The sequence below is a fragment of the Syngnathoides biaculeatus genome, chromosome 13 (assembly GCF_019802595.1).
Source record: "Syngnathoides biaculeatus isolate LvHL_M chromosome 13, ASM1980259v1, whole genome shotgun sequence".
NCBI lineage: Eukaryota > Metazoa > Chordata > Actinopteri > Syngnathiformes > Syngnathidae > Syngnathoides > Syngnathoides biaculeatus.
The window spans coordinates 9,252,146-9,269,643 of record NC_084652.1 but is presented as its reverse complement, the minus strand read 5'-3'; the positions used below and the strand labels follow the sequence as shown (position 1 = coordinate 9,269,643).

Genomic DNA, 17,498 nt, shown 5'->3' with positions numbered 1-17,498 from the left:
AAAGCTTTATGCAAACACGGGCAGCTGCCGTGAGGTCAGCGTGTGTGATGGGCGAAAAATGGGAACAAAGAGGGCATCGTGTCACAGGCTTCAATGTGGGTCGCACTTTGTTGGATATTCACACGTTCAGGTGTGCCTTTCAAACATAAGACACTGTGGCTGGAGTCAATATGTTTCCATTGGAACAGTCCAAACCCCAAAGACAGAGGGGGGAGTTTACATTACCCACCCAATGACAATAAATGGGACATACTGTATTTTTCCAAACAAACATTTTCTCGTATTTGGGATGTACTGTTCTCATGCTGCCTCAGTAAACGTGAAATATGAATGAAAATAGTCCATAGGACGAATCACCGACCTAAAAATAAAAATGCATGTCCAACTACTCTGTGTTTCAGTACTTGTAGCAGTTTCAGTAGAGTACCGTAATTCCCGGCCTCAAGCAGTACATTTGTAAAGGAAATACCATTTGGTACATACATACGTTGCAGCTGCGTAAAAGCCGCGAGCGCCCACATTGAAACACGAGATATTTACAAAGAAATATTGTACACAGAGCGTTCAACCCAAGCGCCACCGTGCTAACACTAAAGCTAGTCCTGTGCTAACAGGGCCGGTTAAAAAAAATATATATCAGTAAAAATCACTGATACACGGCAGTAACATTGAAACATTGTAACGCGACATATTTACAAAGACAGTACACAGAAAGAGTTTAACACCAGCGCGGTGCTAATTATAACGCTAACACCGCGCTAAAGCTAGCAGTACTGCTAGTGCCGCGCTAGCACTAACGCTAACAGGGCCGGTTAAGATAAAACTTACCAGTAAATATCACTGAGACACGCCAGTAAACCAGCAGCAACATGCTAGCACAGCGCTAACACTAGTGCAGCGCAAACAGGGCTGGTAAAAGTCAGTTCCTTGGCACATATATTCCACTGGTCTCATTCTTACCTTTTCCGCTCGAGTGCCCCCTTGCGGCAGTTAGCATCACCGCATAAACCGCAGGGTTGAATGCATGTGAAAAAAAGCGAGGCTTATAGGCTGGAAATTATGGTAACTACAAAAAAAAAAAACCCTAAAAAAAAGTGTATAAAGTTTTTTTTCAAGATAAAGTCCATTGGGAAAAGTCTCATCCCGTTGGTAATCGGGAAATGAACACTTATGTTGATTGTTTTTTTTCTAATTAAAAAAAAAAACATTAAAAATGACATTAGGCTAACGATTTGTTAAGCAAACGATGAAAGCAAAAGAAATGTAATAACTGTGTAATAACGTTGAAAACTACATTCTGATGTATGTCGAGGCTTGTAGGCCGGAAATTACGGTAGTACAACTTTTTGCTCACTAAAAGCAAAATTCACGGGTGTTTGAGGCCTCCACACTATTGTTATTAAAAGTTAGCAAAGGCCAAATCATCAGATGTCTATGATAATACTGCACGATTATAAAAGTTTCGAGAAGGTTATTGTGCATTATTAGGTTCAATCTAAAATTTCACCAGAGAAATACGTTTTGCGATTCGTGCACGTTACCATTTTCCCCAACAGCCTCAATCGTCCGATGCGTTGGACGAGATTTTTGTTTGTGACCACATGGGAATTAAGATTTATGAAAAGAGTCTGGCGGTTTCGAAAGGTTTTGATGAAACCGCATGATGGGCTACTGCCACCATTGTGACTTTATGGGGACATTTGGGAAGGGGGGTAGGGGGGCTTTTAAAGCAAATTTCATGTAAGGGTTTTACCCGTCGCTCACCAAGCAAGGCTTTCCACCGACCGCTACTCACACATCAAAAATCATCCCCGGTTGTTTTTCTATTCCTGCAAAAGCCTCCGACACAAAAGGAAAGCGAGGCCGTCGTAAATCACGAGCGCACACAAAGCGTCCGCACAGACAACTCTGTTCGCGTCGTCTCCCTCGGTGAATAAAGAACTTCCAACCTGTAATTTAAGAAACGCTTCGCCAAAGGGACGCGATAAATCTTGTGACACCAAAGGGGGTAAAAAAGATGAGGTGGGGGCAGGGGCGGGGGTGGGGGAAAGAAAGAAGAAAGGCGTCGGCCGCGAGTACGCTTCCTCTTCCGAAGAGTGTGCGCGAGGGCGGGGTGTCGGTGTTAACTGATACAGGATCAAGCTGGGTGGTCCACGACCGACACATACACCATTTTTGTGTACAAATAAACGAACCCCCCCACTCCATTCTGGTCACCACTCCCACCCGCTTTTTGCTCGCCTCCTCTTGGTTTTCACAGCTGCGCGGCGTGCGACGCCAAACTCGCGCCGCGGAGGAGGGTGGAAGTGGAACTCGATCGTGGAGGAAGGCAATTACGAGTGCGCGGTAAAAAACAAACGCGCCGCGGTGGCAAAATAAGGAAAACTCGAGTGGATTGGACTTTTTATTGAAACACAATTTAGGAAAAGGACTGCGGAAAGTGTGTCACCAAGTATTATCCAGGTCCTGGTGGATCAGGTGAGGCCGCTTAGATCTCCATCATTTGGTCTGTCCCAACGATGACCTCGTTGGTCTTATCAGCTAAAAACACAAAAAAAAACCAAAATTATGACAGTCAAAATGGAAGACAAAAGATATGGCGGCTCATATTAAGGGTGGGTTTCTTTTATAATGTTACAGCTCAGCAGTAAGGATATATTTTGAAACACGCAGACACACATACACAAATTAAACAGAACACCAACTAACAACTATATGAAGTAAAAGGAAAAAAAAATACATAAATACTTTTAAAAGTATTTTTAAAAATGACGTAATCGGAAACTGAACGCATTTGTTGATTTTGTTGGTCCCCCCCCCATTTTCTAAAAACATAAAAAAAATTACAATATTAGGCAAATGACTAACAACTTGTTTCGCAAACAACGAAATCAAAATAAGTGTAATAACTGTGTAATGACGTTCTAAACTACATTCTGATGTACGTAGTGTGCAGAAAAGCTTGAGCAAACACCACACATAAGAATTGAAAAAAAAGATTTTTTTCATCATGTCTGGATCGACGCTCAGTCATCCAGGTTGTGGTAACCGGGAAATGAACGTATTTGTTGATTTTGTTGGGTTTTTTTTCCCCTTCATTTTCTAAAAACATTAAAAATTACATCAGGCAAACAACTAACAATTTGTTAAGCAAACAACGAAATGAAAAGACGTGTAATAAATGTGTAATAACGTTAAAACACCTTTTTCAACGCAAAACAAAGGCTGCTCGGTCGTTTCCGACACTTTTAAACGCATCTGCGATGAGTCCCAGAAGCAGATGCGGAGCGGCGAGACTTAGCTCATGCCGCCTGCTACCTGAACCTCGCAAAGGAAACAGATGATGCCTGAAAGTACGTCTGCCTGCAGCCGCTGCACACGCCTCCGCTCGAGCCCTCCGAGCCCCAACATCTGGACCGGTCCAAAGCAAACGCCGAACGAGAATAATGTTCCATTCACGCCAAGCGGCTTCTAGTGTGAAGGAATCTCTTCACAAATGCGCTTTTTCCCCCTCAGCTGTGTGGATAAGGAGACAAATGGGCTGTGGGACACCTGGACCAAGCCTGCTCAATTTATTGCAATGAGTTGTCTGTAACCTGTTTACATTGATACCTTGACACATAAGTGACCCTACTCAAGATGTCATTTGGACGATTTTTCATTATTATTATTTGTTGCTTTATGTTATGAACAAAAAGTGTAGTTATGGCTAAGTTTCATATACGCCACAACTGGGGTGAACAACGCGCCTCTTAAAGGTGCACATTCAACATCAACTACGATAGGGACAGTAATTGGGCTACAAAATAATTTCTTCACATTGTTGTATTGTACACTGTTGTCTTGATACATAATTTTTAATTCATCCCGTGACCATGTTACTAACGCAAAGGGGGGAATATTACATGCTATTCTTTCGCCCATTTATGGCCTTTTGCAGTCTTTATTAGCATGAGGCTAAGTCAGTGAATTCCAACCTTTATGGAGCCAAGGCCATTATTTATTGTATATATAAATGTATTTGTTTTCATGTCAAATGTTATAATTTTCCACGGCACACTGGTTGACAATCACTGGGGAGTGTTGCCTTGTGGCTTATTGTTGCTCCTATTGTTTCACACAACAGAGTGGACGTGGATGACCCCGTAATGATACACAAAAGACTGCGAGACTGATTAGTTACTGACTGATATTACTGGCAACACGCAATTATACAAAACACACCCAATCTTTGTGTGTGTTTACAAAGCTCACAGCACAGAGGTACAGTGTCTACGCAATAACATCAAAACCTGACGGCCGTATGGGTGTGTGCGTGCGTGCGTGTGTGTGTGTGTGTGTGTGTGTGTGTGTGTGTGTGTGTGTGGCGGACAGTCTGGGTGGTCCGTGCCTCCTCGCAGCTTTAGAAGTACTGATAGTGTAATGCCTTCAGCGGCCCTTCAACCAATCCAGCTCCACTGCTGCTACGTTAACCGCTTACCTTTTCCATTACGTTAATGAATTCAATTATCTATGAGTAAGTAAAGCAGTTTCTTGCAGCCATTCTTCTTCTCTACCTCCTGCACTCCTTTAATTCCATACTGCCTACACCACTTCTTTCTTGTCCACTTAACTATCAATTTGTCCTTCCTGTTTTTACTTCATTCTGTTGCTTTTTCCGCAAACTTCTGATCTCGTCCTTTGTACACATACACATACAGTGAAGAAAATAAGTATTTGAACACCCTGCTATATTGCAAGTTCTCCCACTGAGAAATCATGGAGGGGTCTGAAATTTTCATCGTAGGTGCATGTCCACTATGAGAGAGAGAATCTAAGTAGAAAAATCCAGAAATCACAATGATTTTTTTTGAACGATTTATTCGTGTGATATGGCTGCAAATAAGTATTTGAACACCTATCAGCTAGAATTCTGACCCTCAAAGACCTGCTGGTCTGCCTCAACTCCATGTATTATACTGAATCAGATGCAACTGTGTGAGGTCGTTAGCTGCATAAAGACACCTGTCCACCCCATACAATCAGTCGGACTCAAACTTGTAACATGGCCAAGAGCAAAGAGCTGTCCAAAGACACCAGAGACAAAATTGTACAACTCCACACAGCTGGAAAGGGCTACGGAGAAATTGCCAAGCAGCTTGGTGAAAAAAGGTCCAATGTTGGAGCAATCAGTAGAAAATGGAAGAAGCTAAACTTGACGGTCAATCTCAATTGGAGTGGAGCCCCATGCAAGCTATCACTCGTGGGGTCTCAACGATCCTTAGAAAGGTGAGGAATCAGCCCAGGACAGTACTTATTTTCTTCACTGTGCAACCATCTTATCTTATCTTCCCACTAGTTCTCCATTCTGGTTTCTCCCTCTTTAAAGCTACATTTCTTCTGTATGGTACCTATCAGGTTTTGTCACCGCTTCTCTTGAGTGCTAGCAACTGTTCCACCACACTTCCATTCTTCCTTCCTCCTGACCTACTGTCTTGCCATTCTTCTCACCTACCACGCTTCTATCGCGGCTTCCCTTCCTTCTAACGTACCAGCCGATCTACTAACCCAGCGTCCCGCCTTTTTTTCTCCCTTTCTTACCACATCCATTATGTCTTCCCTTCCATAAATCCGAGCCACCTTCATTCCAACCCATCATCCTGCCTTCCTTCCTAATTACCATGTGACCTCCTTCCCTCCTCCTGTTATTATTGCCCTCCCAGACCTCCTTTTCATTTCCCCTACCTCAGCCATGTGAATCCTAAAATAAGATAAAAATATTGGGGACATTTTTTTTTTTTTTGCAACACTTGATACCTGAGTTTCTTTTTAGTTGACTTTCACAAAACGTGTGGGTAAAATGATTAGATTCCCACCGGTAGCCCGTCTTGATGCACCAAAAACAAATCTTTCCTCAAACACACTGCACTTCAGACCATTGAAGACACAAAAGCTAAAGCTTTGTCTTGATCTGACAGAACTTTGGCCAGACGGCTTTTGCGCTACAATTATGCAAGCGCGTTTCAAGGATTGAATGATATCATGTTAGCAAACGTGCGCTTTGCCAGGAGCGGCAACCGTGCCAAAACACGCTATCTGATTTGTTGCACTCGGCAGATGCTCCACTTATAAAAACCCAGAGGGAACCAACCTTTTTAGCACAGTGATCTCGAAAACAATCACACATTCAATGAAGACAGACGATAACTATGATACGATCTGAAAATAAAATTTGCTTAATTTGTCACAATGTAGTATTTCTAAATTTAAAGAAGACAAAAACGTATCACTTTCATGCGGAATGGGAGGCAGACTTTTTTTTCCACGGTGTCATTTTCAAAGTGCGTATGCCTCATCTGCCAGTGTAGTGAAATCTGTCGCGGCATTTTCGAACTGTTTATGGAAAATACGACACTGACATTCCGCCAAAAAGCGAGCTGAGAATGAGAAAAGTGAACGAACTAAAATCCCAAATGGCCGCACAGCAGTCACTTTTCACACAATATAGTTCAACAGCGAAAGCCGCCACCGAATTCCGGGTTCATCACATCATCTTTAACGAGAAGTCCTCCCAAGACGGAGAGATGGCAAAAGAGGCACAGCTGGCTCGTTGTTCCGATCTTTTAAAAATAAGACGGAAATATCTTGAAAAGTAGATCTTGTGGTAAAAAGGTCCGGGCACCCCTACTCAGAGGTATCAACCATATTGCTGGTATGCATTTATGGTTGAAATAATTTGACTTTAAACACTGGGAGTGGTTGTTACCTTCAAACCCCCCCACACACACACACAACTAATTAGACATTTTGGGTGTTCACCGTGGCTTGGCAAGAGGAAAAAAACTGAAATCATTATCAAGCAAAATAAGTGTGCACCAAGTGAATCTTGCACTGCTATTGAGGTTAAAATTAAGACCTCAACCAAAAAACTTGTCCTAAAGGCAGAATTCCTTCTATAATATGCTCACTTCAAAATCAAAAATGAGAATCTGTTTGTCACCTTATAGGGATAGAGGGGGTTGGTTTGTGTGTCCCACATCTCAGATTGTGGGTGTTTCTCACTGCAGGTGGACGAATCCACTGACGTGAGTGACACAGCCCATTTGTGCATTTTCATTCGTACCACATTTCGTGATCGTCAACGTGAACTCAGATAGTTACAAAAAGAGTTTATAGCTTAATTTTGTTGTGTTGTGTAATATTGGCTCTTGAGATTATGCAAGGCACACAAACATACATTTACACATAAAGAATCCTCAATATACTTTGAAATAAATACGTTTAGCATTTTCATCGTGGGTAGATCTCTGTGACTTGGTCATTCTATTTCATCACTGGTCATTCTAAAAAAACAAAACAAAAATAAAGCAATGGCACACCGCCTTCCCCGACGTCGCTGCTTGAGTAGATCTTGGGGTAAAAAAAAAAGTCTGGTCAACCTTGTTCTAGTGTGTTATGGAGCTTGACTAGTTGATATTTGATGAAGCAGAACATTGTTTTGGACCGTTTTATTATTTTTTTTTGTGGATTAAGGACAAACAATATCTCCATTGGATCCAAGTAGATTTGACTTTTGAGATATTAGGAACAAATACTGAACGTACTGATGTTTGTTCCTTTATAAATACACAACATGACTAGAGACTGAAGAATGCTTATAAGTAGGAATTTCCTGGATTTGGAAATAAAATAACCAGACGAAAAAGCTTCTTATGAAAGGCCAAATACATGAATTGTTTTTGATCAATTTAGTGAGTTTCATTGTTGTTCCCCTCAAATTGAGATTAAATTTAGGTGAAGATGAAAACTAAAGCAAGAGTCAAAGTAGAGTTTTTTTTTAAAAGCGGTCTATTGTTAACTCAATTAGGCGGTTCGGTGGTCTGGTGGCCCGAGCGTGTGTCTCTTTCTCTAAACGTGCATGTGTGTGCTGGACGTGGCTGGAGGGCGCTGCTGTTGAATTCCGGGTGGTCCTGTTCTGGCCCTGCTCTCTAACCTCTCCATCAATGTGACACACAAACACACACACACACATTCACTGACACTCATGCATGCACACAAACATACTCCCATATAGCTTTGGCTACAAGAGGATTAAGAACATGAAAAAAAAAAAATCCAATCGCTTGATCATGGGGGGGGGGGGGGAATCCCGCGTTGGCCAATTTTCCACCAGACACCCCACACGTATATTTTTGCTTGAGAGGAAACTGAACGTTGAATTCCTTCAGTCGCATTTTGTGGTATTTTTCTGCTATTTACATCAGATTGAGTATGAAGGACGGTAATATTTCTTTTTTCGTAAAGCTTTGTAAAACCATAAACATCTGTTTAAGTATTGAATATTGCGGCGTGGAATCTTTTTCCATTCGAAAATTCTAAATATGTCGCATGAACCAAAAAATTGCAACTTTTGTGTTTTTACTGAGTGTGTTGGGTGCTCACCCGCCGGTTCGATCCGCTGTCCGCTTCCCACCAGGCAGTATTTGAGGTACGAGCCTCGGCCGATGACGACGTTGCTGCAGATCACGCTGCCCTGGACGTTGCACCTGGAAGATGTGTCGATTTTTTTCATTTAGTATTTCGGTTAAAGCAGAATATCACTGTCAAATCAATTTGGCCCGTTTGTTCTGCTTAATAAGGGCGTGTTACTACTACGGATCGTCATAATTATTCATGAATCCATTTTTTTAAAGCACTTGTCCCGAAGAACCTAATCAAGTGGTCCCTTAGGATATGACTAATTCCATCCATGTCAACACATATCTAAAAAAAATCTTTCCCTGTCAAAATGAATTGAAATGCAATGAATCCAGTCAAGCCCAGGAAAATAGCACACGATAATCCTTATATAATAATAAAAGTAAGTATAATAATATAAGAATAATAGTATAAGCCTTTCTTTGAGCCGTCACCTTATCGGGGTAAAGGGGGTGAGTGTGTCCCACTGATCCTTGGAACTCAGTTGTCCGGGGCTTTATGCCCCTGGCAGGGTCACCCATGGCAAACAAGTCCTAAGTGAGGGACCAGACAAAGCATGGCTAAAAGACCCCCTATTATGAGTAAATTGATGGAATCACGTTTTCCCTTGCAGGTCACTGGACCCCCACTCTGGAGCCAGGCTTGGAGTGGGGCTCGAAGACGAGTGCCTGGTGGCTGGGTCTGCACCCATGGGGTCCAGCCTAGGATGGCCTGAAAGGGTAATGTGGGTCCCCCCTTCCCGTGGGCTCACCACCTGTGGGAGGGGATCATCGGAGTTGGGGACAGCGTGAGCTGGGTGGCTGCTGAAGGCCGAGACCTTGGCGATCTGATCCTCAGCCACAGAAACTGGAGCGTTATTTCTCTGCCAGGGAAGGAGGTTGGTGTGCGAGGTCGAGAAGTTCTGACTGGACATGGTCATCCTTGCTTCCACACATAGCTTGGGATCTGGTACCAGTTCTCTCGAGAGGGGTTAGACACTTTTTCACTCTGGAGTTGCCCACGGCGAGAGGCGCAGAGCAGGTGGAACCATCCTCATTACGTTGGCATCTGTACATTGGGGTTCGTTCAGTTCAGCCTTTTTGAAGTCCTTGAAAGGAATGCTGGAGAGTGTTCCCGCTGGGGACTCAATCGTTGTGTTGGGGGACTGTTGCTTAAAGGGTGACAACACCACAACTATAACTGGTAATCATTACCATGTCCATGTCATTTTACATCGTGTGTTAGCATTCAGTTAGCGGCAGGCAAAGATGTGTGGCTTTAAATACACATATTTCTCTTTGTCATTTGTTTAGTGTGACAGTAAACAACAAAGTGGCATAAAACAACATCTGAAGATTTATTGACCAAACTCCTGCTTGTTGTGAAGTGAGTTGAGTTTATTCTCCTTTTCCTTTTGGTTTATCCCCTTAGGGGTCGCCACAGCGTGCCATCTTTTTCCATCTAAGCCTATCTCTTGCATCTTCCTCTCTAACCCCAACTGCCCTCATGTCTTCCTTCACAACATCCATCAACGTTCTCTTTGGTCTTCCTCTCGCAGCTCCATCCTCAGCACCCTCCTACCAATATAGTCACTCTCTCGCCTCTGAACATGTCCGAACCATCCAAGTCTGCTCTCTTGAAGCTTGTCGCCAAAACATCCAACTTTGGCTGTTCCTCCAATGAGCTCGTTTCTAATCCTATCCAACCTGCTCACTCCAAGCGAGAACCTCAACATCTTCATTTCTGCTACCTCAAGTTCTGCTTCCTGTTGTTTCTTCAGAGCAACAGTCTCTAAACCGTACATCATGGCTGGCCTCACCACTGTTTTACAGACTTTGCCCTTCATCCTTGCAGAGACTCTTGCGTCACATAGAACACCAGACACCTTCCCCCAACTGTTCCATCCCGCTTGGACCCGTTTCTTTACTTCCTTACCACACTCACCATTGCTCTGTATTGTTGACCCCAAGTATTAGAAGTCGTCTACCTTCACTATCTCTTCTCCCTGAGGTTTCACTCTTCCTCCCAAGTTTACTGCCCATACAGTGCTTGAGTTTCAAGTTTTTGCTGGCAAGTCAAAAATAAATTTTGGCCTGTGTATTGAAAAACTTGGAAGTTGGGGCAGTCGTATGTCAAAGCACCAATGTAATTAATTGATTATAATGCCCATAAATAGAAGTTACACCAACTGTTTTAAGAATTTTGTTCATTGTGAGGGATTGATTGCGGGTACTAATTACAGACGAGTTAAAAAGTACTCCTAACTACTAAGGTGGTTTCAGTAATGTAAGAAAAACACGATTTTCCCACTATACTGTTTGAAAGGCTGCAGAAGATTTGATCTCATTAATTCCTCAAAAACGTGTGTACGCGTGCCCACGCACACAGCTAGAAGCATTCATACTGGGAGCAGCCCAGTGCGACCACAGTTTTCCACCCGCCTCCACCACTGATGTCGTACCACACCGGACGTGAGCGAAATGTTTGGCCTGTTCGCACCGTCCACCTGCTCCGAAAGGTTCAATCTCATACATCCCAATAACTACACATTAGCATTTATATTAAAGAACAACAACGCTGGGCACACGCGTCGGCATGTTTGAGGACATCGCGGCGTCCGTCGCTCCCACCTGAGCTCGTGCTGCTAACCCCCCGTGCCTTCTCACCTTCACCCCAACCATTGGCATAGAATTTTTTGGAGAGGACACACAGACGGTCTTGTGTTGGCTGAACATGGAGGCTGTGTATGTGTGTGTGAAATGTGTGTGCGTGCTTCAGTAGCTTGGGGAGACCAGTGGTGAACACATGTTGGTCTTGCCCAGGCAGTGACGCACACACACTTGGCCTTCTGTAGCTCCAAAACAGACAGGTTTGTATTGGCCTCGTTTTATTCAGGTGGTTAAGCCAGGAAAGAGTGGAAGACGGTGTGCGTGTGTGTGTGTGCGTGTGCGTGTGTGCATGTCTGTGTGTTTAAGTGACTGCCACGGAGGTGGCGGTGTTAGTTGGTGATGGGAGATTACAAGAATCCCAGTTTTGTAACATTAGCAAGAGTGGGAGAGCGAGAGACCACCAAAGAAGTTTCAAAGCTGAAACACCACTAATTACTAACACCAGGGCTCCTCCTTGCCATGACCACCCCATCATCCTCTCACTCATTCTCACACACACATACACACACAGACGGCAACCCCCACCTCCTGTTCCCCCCCCCCCCCCCCCCCCCTGTAAAGTTGACCCCTACTATCCCCCTTGCCAAACACGCAGCGCTTTGTCAACAAGCTCTGGTCAGCTCCAAACAAAGAAACCAGAAATGCGAGGGGTTTCGCCGACATGGCCAGGGTCTGCTAATCCGCTCATACTGGCTCTTTCTTTCCCTCTTTCTCCTCCCTTCTTATGTGCCCAATGAAAGAAAGGAAAGAATTGCAATTTTCTCCCTGAAGTCGAGCTTGCTTTGCCTCCTTTTGCCATCTCCCTTTCGCTCTCTCGTTCTTTCATGCCTTTGTGCGTGCGCCTATGTGGCCACGATGAGGGTCCCCACGCTAGCTGGCTGGGGTCCTTGAGAGGTTTTTAAGAAGTGCTGCGGGGAGACAGCGGGACGGAAGGGTGACAGCGTTGAGGCTTCGGTGGAGAGAAGAGAGGATGAAAATAAGTGGACCCTTTGAATAGTTTCATTAAAGATCCAGACTCGGGCCAATTTCAATGGCTTTCCGCCGGACCGGAGATCTGATTAATCTGCGTTAAAATTCTACAGTACTGTAGTTTCTGCTTCTTTCGATACAAGCGCTTTCTTGTTGCAGCCGCACGAATGAGTGACTGGGCGTCATGATGACGACAGTGAAATATCTGCGGCATCACAGATGAGCCCTGTGCGATTTGATTCACTCATTACCTTGGCAAAGGAAGTTTTTGTTGTGCTTGGTTGCTCCCAATTGAGATTATGCAAAAACTACTAAACTGAAACTTTGTGAGGCAGAAAAAGAGCCCATTTCATTTTGGGGGAAAAAAAAAAAAGGTGATGAGCCAAACAGTTAAATTTACTAAAAACATTTTTAAAATGCTAATTAAGAAAAGTCAATGTTCCATGAAGAAAGGTATAATAAGAAAATAAAAAAAGTCCCAATATACAGGCCTTTTCTGAAATTCTTTCAGTGAACAATGAGTACTAGTGAAAATTAAAAAATATTGCAAAATTGTGTAATGATGTGTGAATAAAGAACTCATGAAGAAAACATTAGAATGTTGCAACGATAAAGTTGAAAAATGACAAGCATAAATGGTATGAAAATAAAGTTCTAATGTTACCAAAAACTGGTGTAACATGATAGTATATTAAGAAGAAAAAAAAAAGAAAAAATATGGGAGCAAAGTTGTAATGGTGCAAGAAAAAAAGGAATGATTTTTGGATGAAGACGTTGTAACGTGACAAAGTTGCAATCAGTGTAAATGTTATGAAAATAAAGTTGTAACGTTACATGAGAAAAGGTATAATATTTTGAGAAAAATAAAGCTGGTGTATAAAAAACTATATTGAAAAAAAAATGTAATATGACATTTTACCTCATTTCTGAATGCATGAATCTTCACGATAAAATGTAGGAATATACAGAATACTCTACTTTGATATCTATGCGTGGAATTACAGAAAAAAACTCTCAAACCCCAATGTGTTTTTCACATGTGCTTGGGAAACTTCTACTCCCTCATTTCCTAAATAGCGCAGGATTTTACTGTGTGGAATAATAACAAGGGTTCATAGTGTTCTCCAAATTCCATAAGCAGTGGGAATCCTGGTGTGGCCGAGTAAATTAGCGGTCAAATGAGATATTGGGATGTTGTGTGCTTCACTTCAGCGGCTTGGAGTTTGTTTGGAGCTGCCCTTTGGCTGGTCGCACACCAATGGGCACATTGTGGGCCCAGCGCGCCTTGTTCAACCCCGCGGAGCGTGGAAAACAAAACCTGTGACACCTCCCATTTACAAAGCATCTGACTTAAAACACACGCGCGCGCACACACACACACACACACACACACACACACACACACACACCACACACACACACACACCACACACACACACACACACACACACACACCGGCAGACACCATTTGTCCGTATTCAAATTCAAAACAGTTCATTCTTAACATTGAATGGTCGGCTACAGTTGAAACCTGAAGTTTACATTCATTAAATAAAAGGATACTCCCCCCCGCCCCTCACTGTCAGACATTAAATCAGAGTAAACTTGTCCCATTTTATGTCACTTAACATGACTAAAATTATTTTTATTTATTAAATGCCAGAAAAAGGAGAAGTCATGTCATGTCATGCCATTAGTATTTGGTAGTAGCTCAAAATATCATTGTGGAAAAAGAGGTAATGTTAGAAAAATAAAATATTTAAATATGATGGCCATGCTCTCTTCCGACTGACAGTCAGGAATGATAAGATAAAATAGAATCGTTTCTTTTTGTACTATTGCAAAATAAAGATGTCATGGTCCAACAAAAAGGCAATTTTATTTGAAAATTATCCACACCCTTGTGGTTATGTCGTGGTCACAGTTTTTTCTGGGTCACAAATTTTGTCACAACCACAGAAAAGATCCATTGTGGCTGGCGCATGTTTCTAAAAATGCTTCTTTTTAGTTTAAAATGGCTTACTTTAACCGAGATCCCTTGCTGTCTCGGTGCCGTAAAATGTGTAAATCCCCACTGGCTGGCTTGGAAGCAAGCTCGTTATCTTAGCTGCTGGGTAAGAGCATCAAGCCAGCTGTCTTATCCAATTCATCTGCTGTGGTCGCATTCTCCCATGAACATCCGCGATGCTCCTCAGGTACCGCAATTGTTCGATTAATTGTGGAGTTTGTTGTCTTGGGGAAGGCAGCTAGCCGATCCATGTCATCAACGATAGCAGCTACTGTTCAACTGCGCATGCCCAGTAAGTCGAAACGGTGGCGACTGTAATCACTGTAGGTATGCGGCTCCACGTACGTATTATGTTATTCTTTGATTCATTTTGCTTCGAAGCAGAATTTATGATTCAGGATTTGTTTTTGTTTTTTTCAAACAAATTTGCAAGTCATTTCAAATCACCGCTGATTCAAACATAGCCCTACTCGACACTTTCCTCAAAGCTATCAACCATATTCCTGGTATCCATTTATGCTTGTATTAAGTTGACTTAAAACAGTGGGAGTGGTTGTTACAGGGACCCAAAATGCCACATGTGGAAAATAACAGCCAACTAATTAGACATTTTGGGTGTTCACTGTGTTTTGGCAAGAGGAATAAACTGAAATCATTATTAAGCAAAATAAGTGCATCAAGTGAATCTTGCACAGCTATTGAGGTTAAAATTCAGACCTAAACCAAAAACTTGTCTCGAAGGCAGAATTCCTTCTTAATGTGTATAACATGCTGGCTTCAAAATCAAAAATGAGAATCTGTTTGTGTGTGTTCTCACCCCTCTTCGATGGTAACCCCTTGCATGATGATGGAGTTCGTCACCCTGACCTTCTCCTTAATAGTGGTGGAGCTTCCGATGGTGGACCTCTTTATTGAAGTCTTATCCGCAATCTGACACTGGGCCCCAATCATGCTGTCAGATCCCATCTGAGCAGATGACAGTAGACAGAGACATTACTCAGTCATTTACACCCACACAGACGTGTGATTTTTATCAAAGTCTACTATAAGTTCTGAGATGATCTGATCATCTGAGGAAAATTAGTACAACCCCAATTGACCCGGAAACACGAGACAAAAGGTTGAAACAACCACTGACACAGACCTGACATCTCTCTGAAATGACGGCAGATGGGTGGACTGCCGGTTCTTCAAACAAAAGCTTGGGAACCTTGCATAAGCACAGTAAAAAAGGGAGTGGGATTTATCAAAAACAGTTGACATTTTTATTTTATCTGAGCGCCTCCACCTTACCAGGCGGTTCACCTCCATGTAAGCGGCGAGCGTGTTGACGCGGAAGCAGAGGCCCTGGTCCATGATGTGTACGTAGCAGCGGAGCTTTCCGCCGTGGTACGCCTCGCTCATGTCTCCGTGATGGTCGTTCCAGCATGAGAGCTCCTGGGCCAGCTGGAGGAGAGGATCGTCGGGTGATGATATGAGAAGCTCTGGGAGGAGAGGCAGCTGATAAGTGATTCAACTTGAAATGCAAGACAAATATTTTGCTAGATAGAACAGCTTGAGCAACGAAGTAGCTATAGAGCTTGTGCACGTGACGTCACCATTTTCACGGCGCCATATTGCCTGTCAAAAAGAGCTGCTTTACAGTGTGGGGGACACTGAACCGGAGCAGAATATACACAATGCCCGAAACTTGTTGTGCTGTTGGTTGTTACAACAGACGGGGCAGATATTCAAAGAGATCATTCTACGGAATACCAGCTGAAAAGACCAGAAAAGATTGATGGATTTCGGGAATTAAACGTGATGGATGGTGCCCAACCAAATACACACGACTGTGTAGTGATCACTTCATTTCAGGTAGGAATTATTCTTCTCAATTTCAAATTCCCAAGAAGTATTTATAATGCCAAGTTGGCTAATTTGAGAACAGTACATATTAAAAAAAACAAAAGAAAACGACACGGAGCCGTCTCCAACGTACACGGAAGCGTTTTGCAGCCACACGTTAAACTTCGGTAAACCTCTCTTTCTAAACCGACACTTTTTTCCTTTTTAATATGCGTTGTTCTCAAATGAGTCCAATGAGTATTTAAAAAAATAAAATAAACCTTCGGTCACACAGAGGTTTACGTAAGTTAACGTGTAGCCGCAACACGCTTCGTGTACGCAGGAGCCGACTTATTGACTTATTTATTTTAATGCATTGATCTCAAATGAGCCAACTTGGCATTATAAGTACTTCTTGGGAAACGCTGTGGAGGAGCCGACTCACTTGTTCTCTTTTTTTTCCCAATCATAGTTAATGAATGCGAGTTTGTGTAAAACCAGGGGTCATATATTTAAATATTGGTATTTGTATTGAATACGATTTGAAAAGATCGATGGATTTCGGCAAAGGTTGACGTGTAGCCGAACACACTTCCGCCTTCACGAGCCGTGTCCCCGTTGATCCAGATCCAGCAATGAAGTATTTGTATGCCTCCAGACCTTTTCTACGCTTTCAACTCTTCTGTGTAAATCTCGACGACTTACTCACCAGACAAGCGGGAGTGGGTTAACAGTCCACTTTCTTATCGGCGAAAACATCGACTTCAGCATTAAATATGGGTCCTCTATACCAAGTGTCTCTCATTTTTCCACGTACATTCGTTTATTATCACCTTCTAAATGTTAAAAGATATTGCACAAAACTCTGGGCGTCGTGCTATAAGACATATTTTCGTGCCGTCTCCAATCGACTTAACATTGAAGAATGCTTTCCTAGACCGACACTTCTGGCCAGTGACGTGATGTGATGACGGAGGTGCACGAGCTCTATTGCAGCGACCAAGACACAGCACAATTAATTCAGGACTAATTTGTTTGCTGTAAATATAGGCAATGGTAGAAATCAAAACATTGAATTGGACCATATTGGAGGGGGGAAAAAAAAAAGAAATTTACTATGTAAAGGGTGTCCCAAAAGTCACTTCCAACCTTTTTTTGTATTTCATTCAAGGTATTGGCTGGACCAACATGAGGGCTGAAGCATTTGATGGGGTAGGCTTCCGTAAGCATATAATTCCCTCGCCTGTGGCTCGGCAATCGGCATTGGACCATCTTTGCAAAAATGCTGCCTGGCAAAGGGTTTTTCCTGTCTCTAAGTGCAGTTCAGTTAGGGAAGCTTCATGGCTGTCACACTGCTCCAATATGTAGGACAATTTAAAGTATACCATGGTATGTATCTGGAAAGAGAATCTCCAAACCACACAGGGGAAGCCCTGCTCCTACCACCACTGATCAAAACCCTTTGAGCAGCTGTGCACAAAGTGCTATCTTGAACATCACATTCCTCCGCTTGAAACCTCAGAATAACAAAGCTTTATCACTCTCCAAAGCATCCGCCGAATAAAGCTTTTGCTGATGCAGAGTTCCAG

The 17,498-nt window shown here is 42.9% G+C and overlaps 1 protein-coding gene across 1 annotated transcript in view; it reads right to left on the bottom strand.

The window, feature by feature from the left end:
* Nucleotides 1–2,391: 2,391 nt before the first annotated feature.
* eif2b3 (eukaryotic translation initiation factor 2B, subunit 3 gamma) overlaps nt 2,392–17,498 on the bottom strand; it is a 41,019-nt gene continuing 25,912 nt past the window's right edge. Inside the window, exons 8-12 of the mRNA XM_061839197.1 lie at nt 15,376–15,566; nt 15,227–15,292; nt 14,900–15,048; nt 8,422–8,525; nt 2,392–2,541 (exon numbers count right to left, since the gene is read on the bottom strand). Of these exons, the coding sequence (XP_061695181.1) occupies nt 2,489–2,541; nt 8,422–8,525; nt 14,900–15,048; nt 15,227–15,292; nt 15,376–15,566 (563 nt within the window). The 3' untranslated portion in view covers nt 2,392–2,488. The remainder of the gene's footprint in view (nt 2,542–8,421; nt 8,526–14,899; nt 15,049–15,226; nt 15,293–15,375; nt 15,567–17,498) is intronic.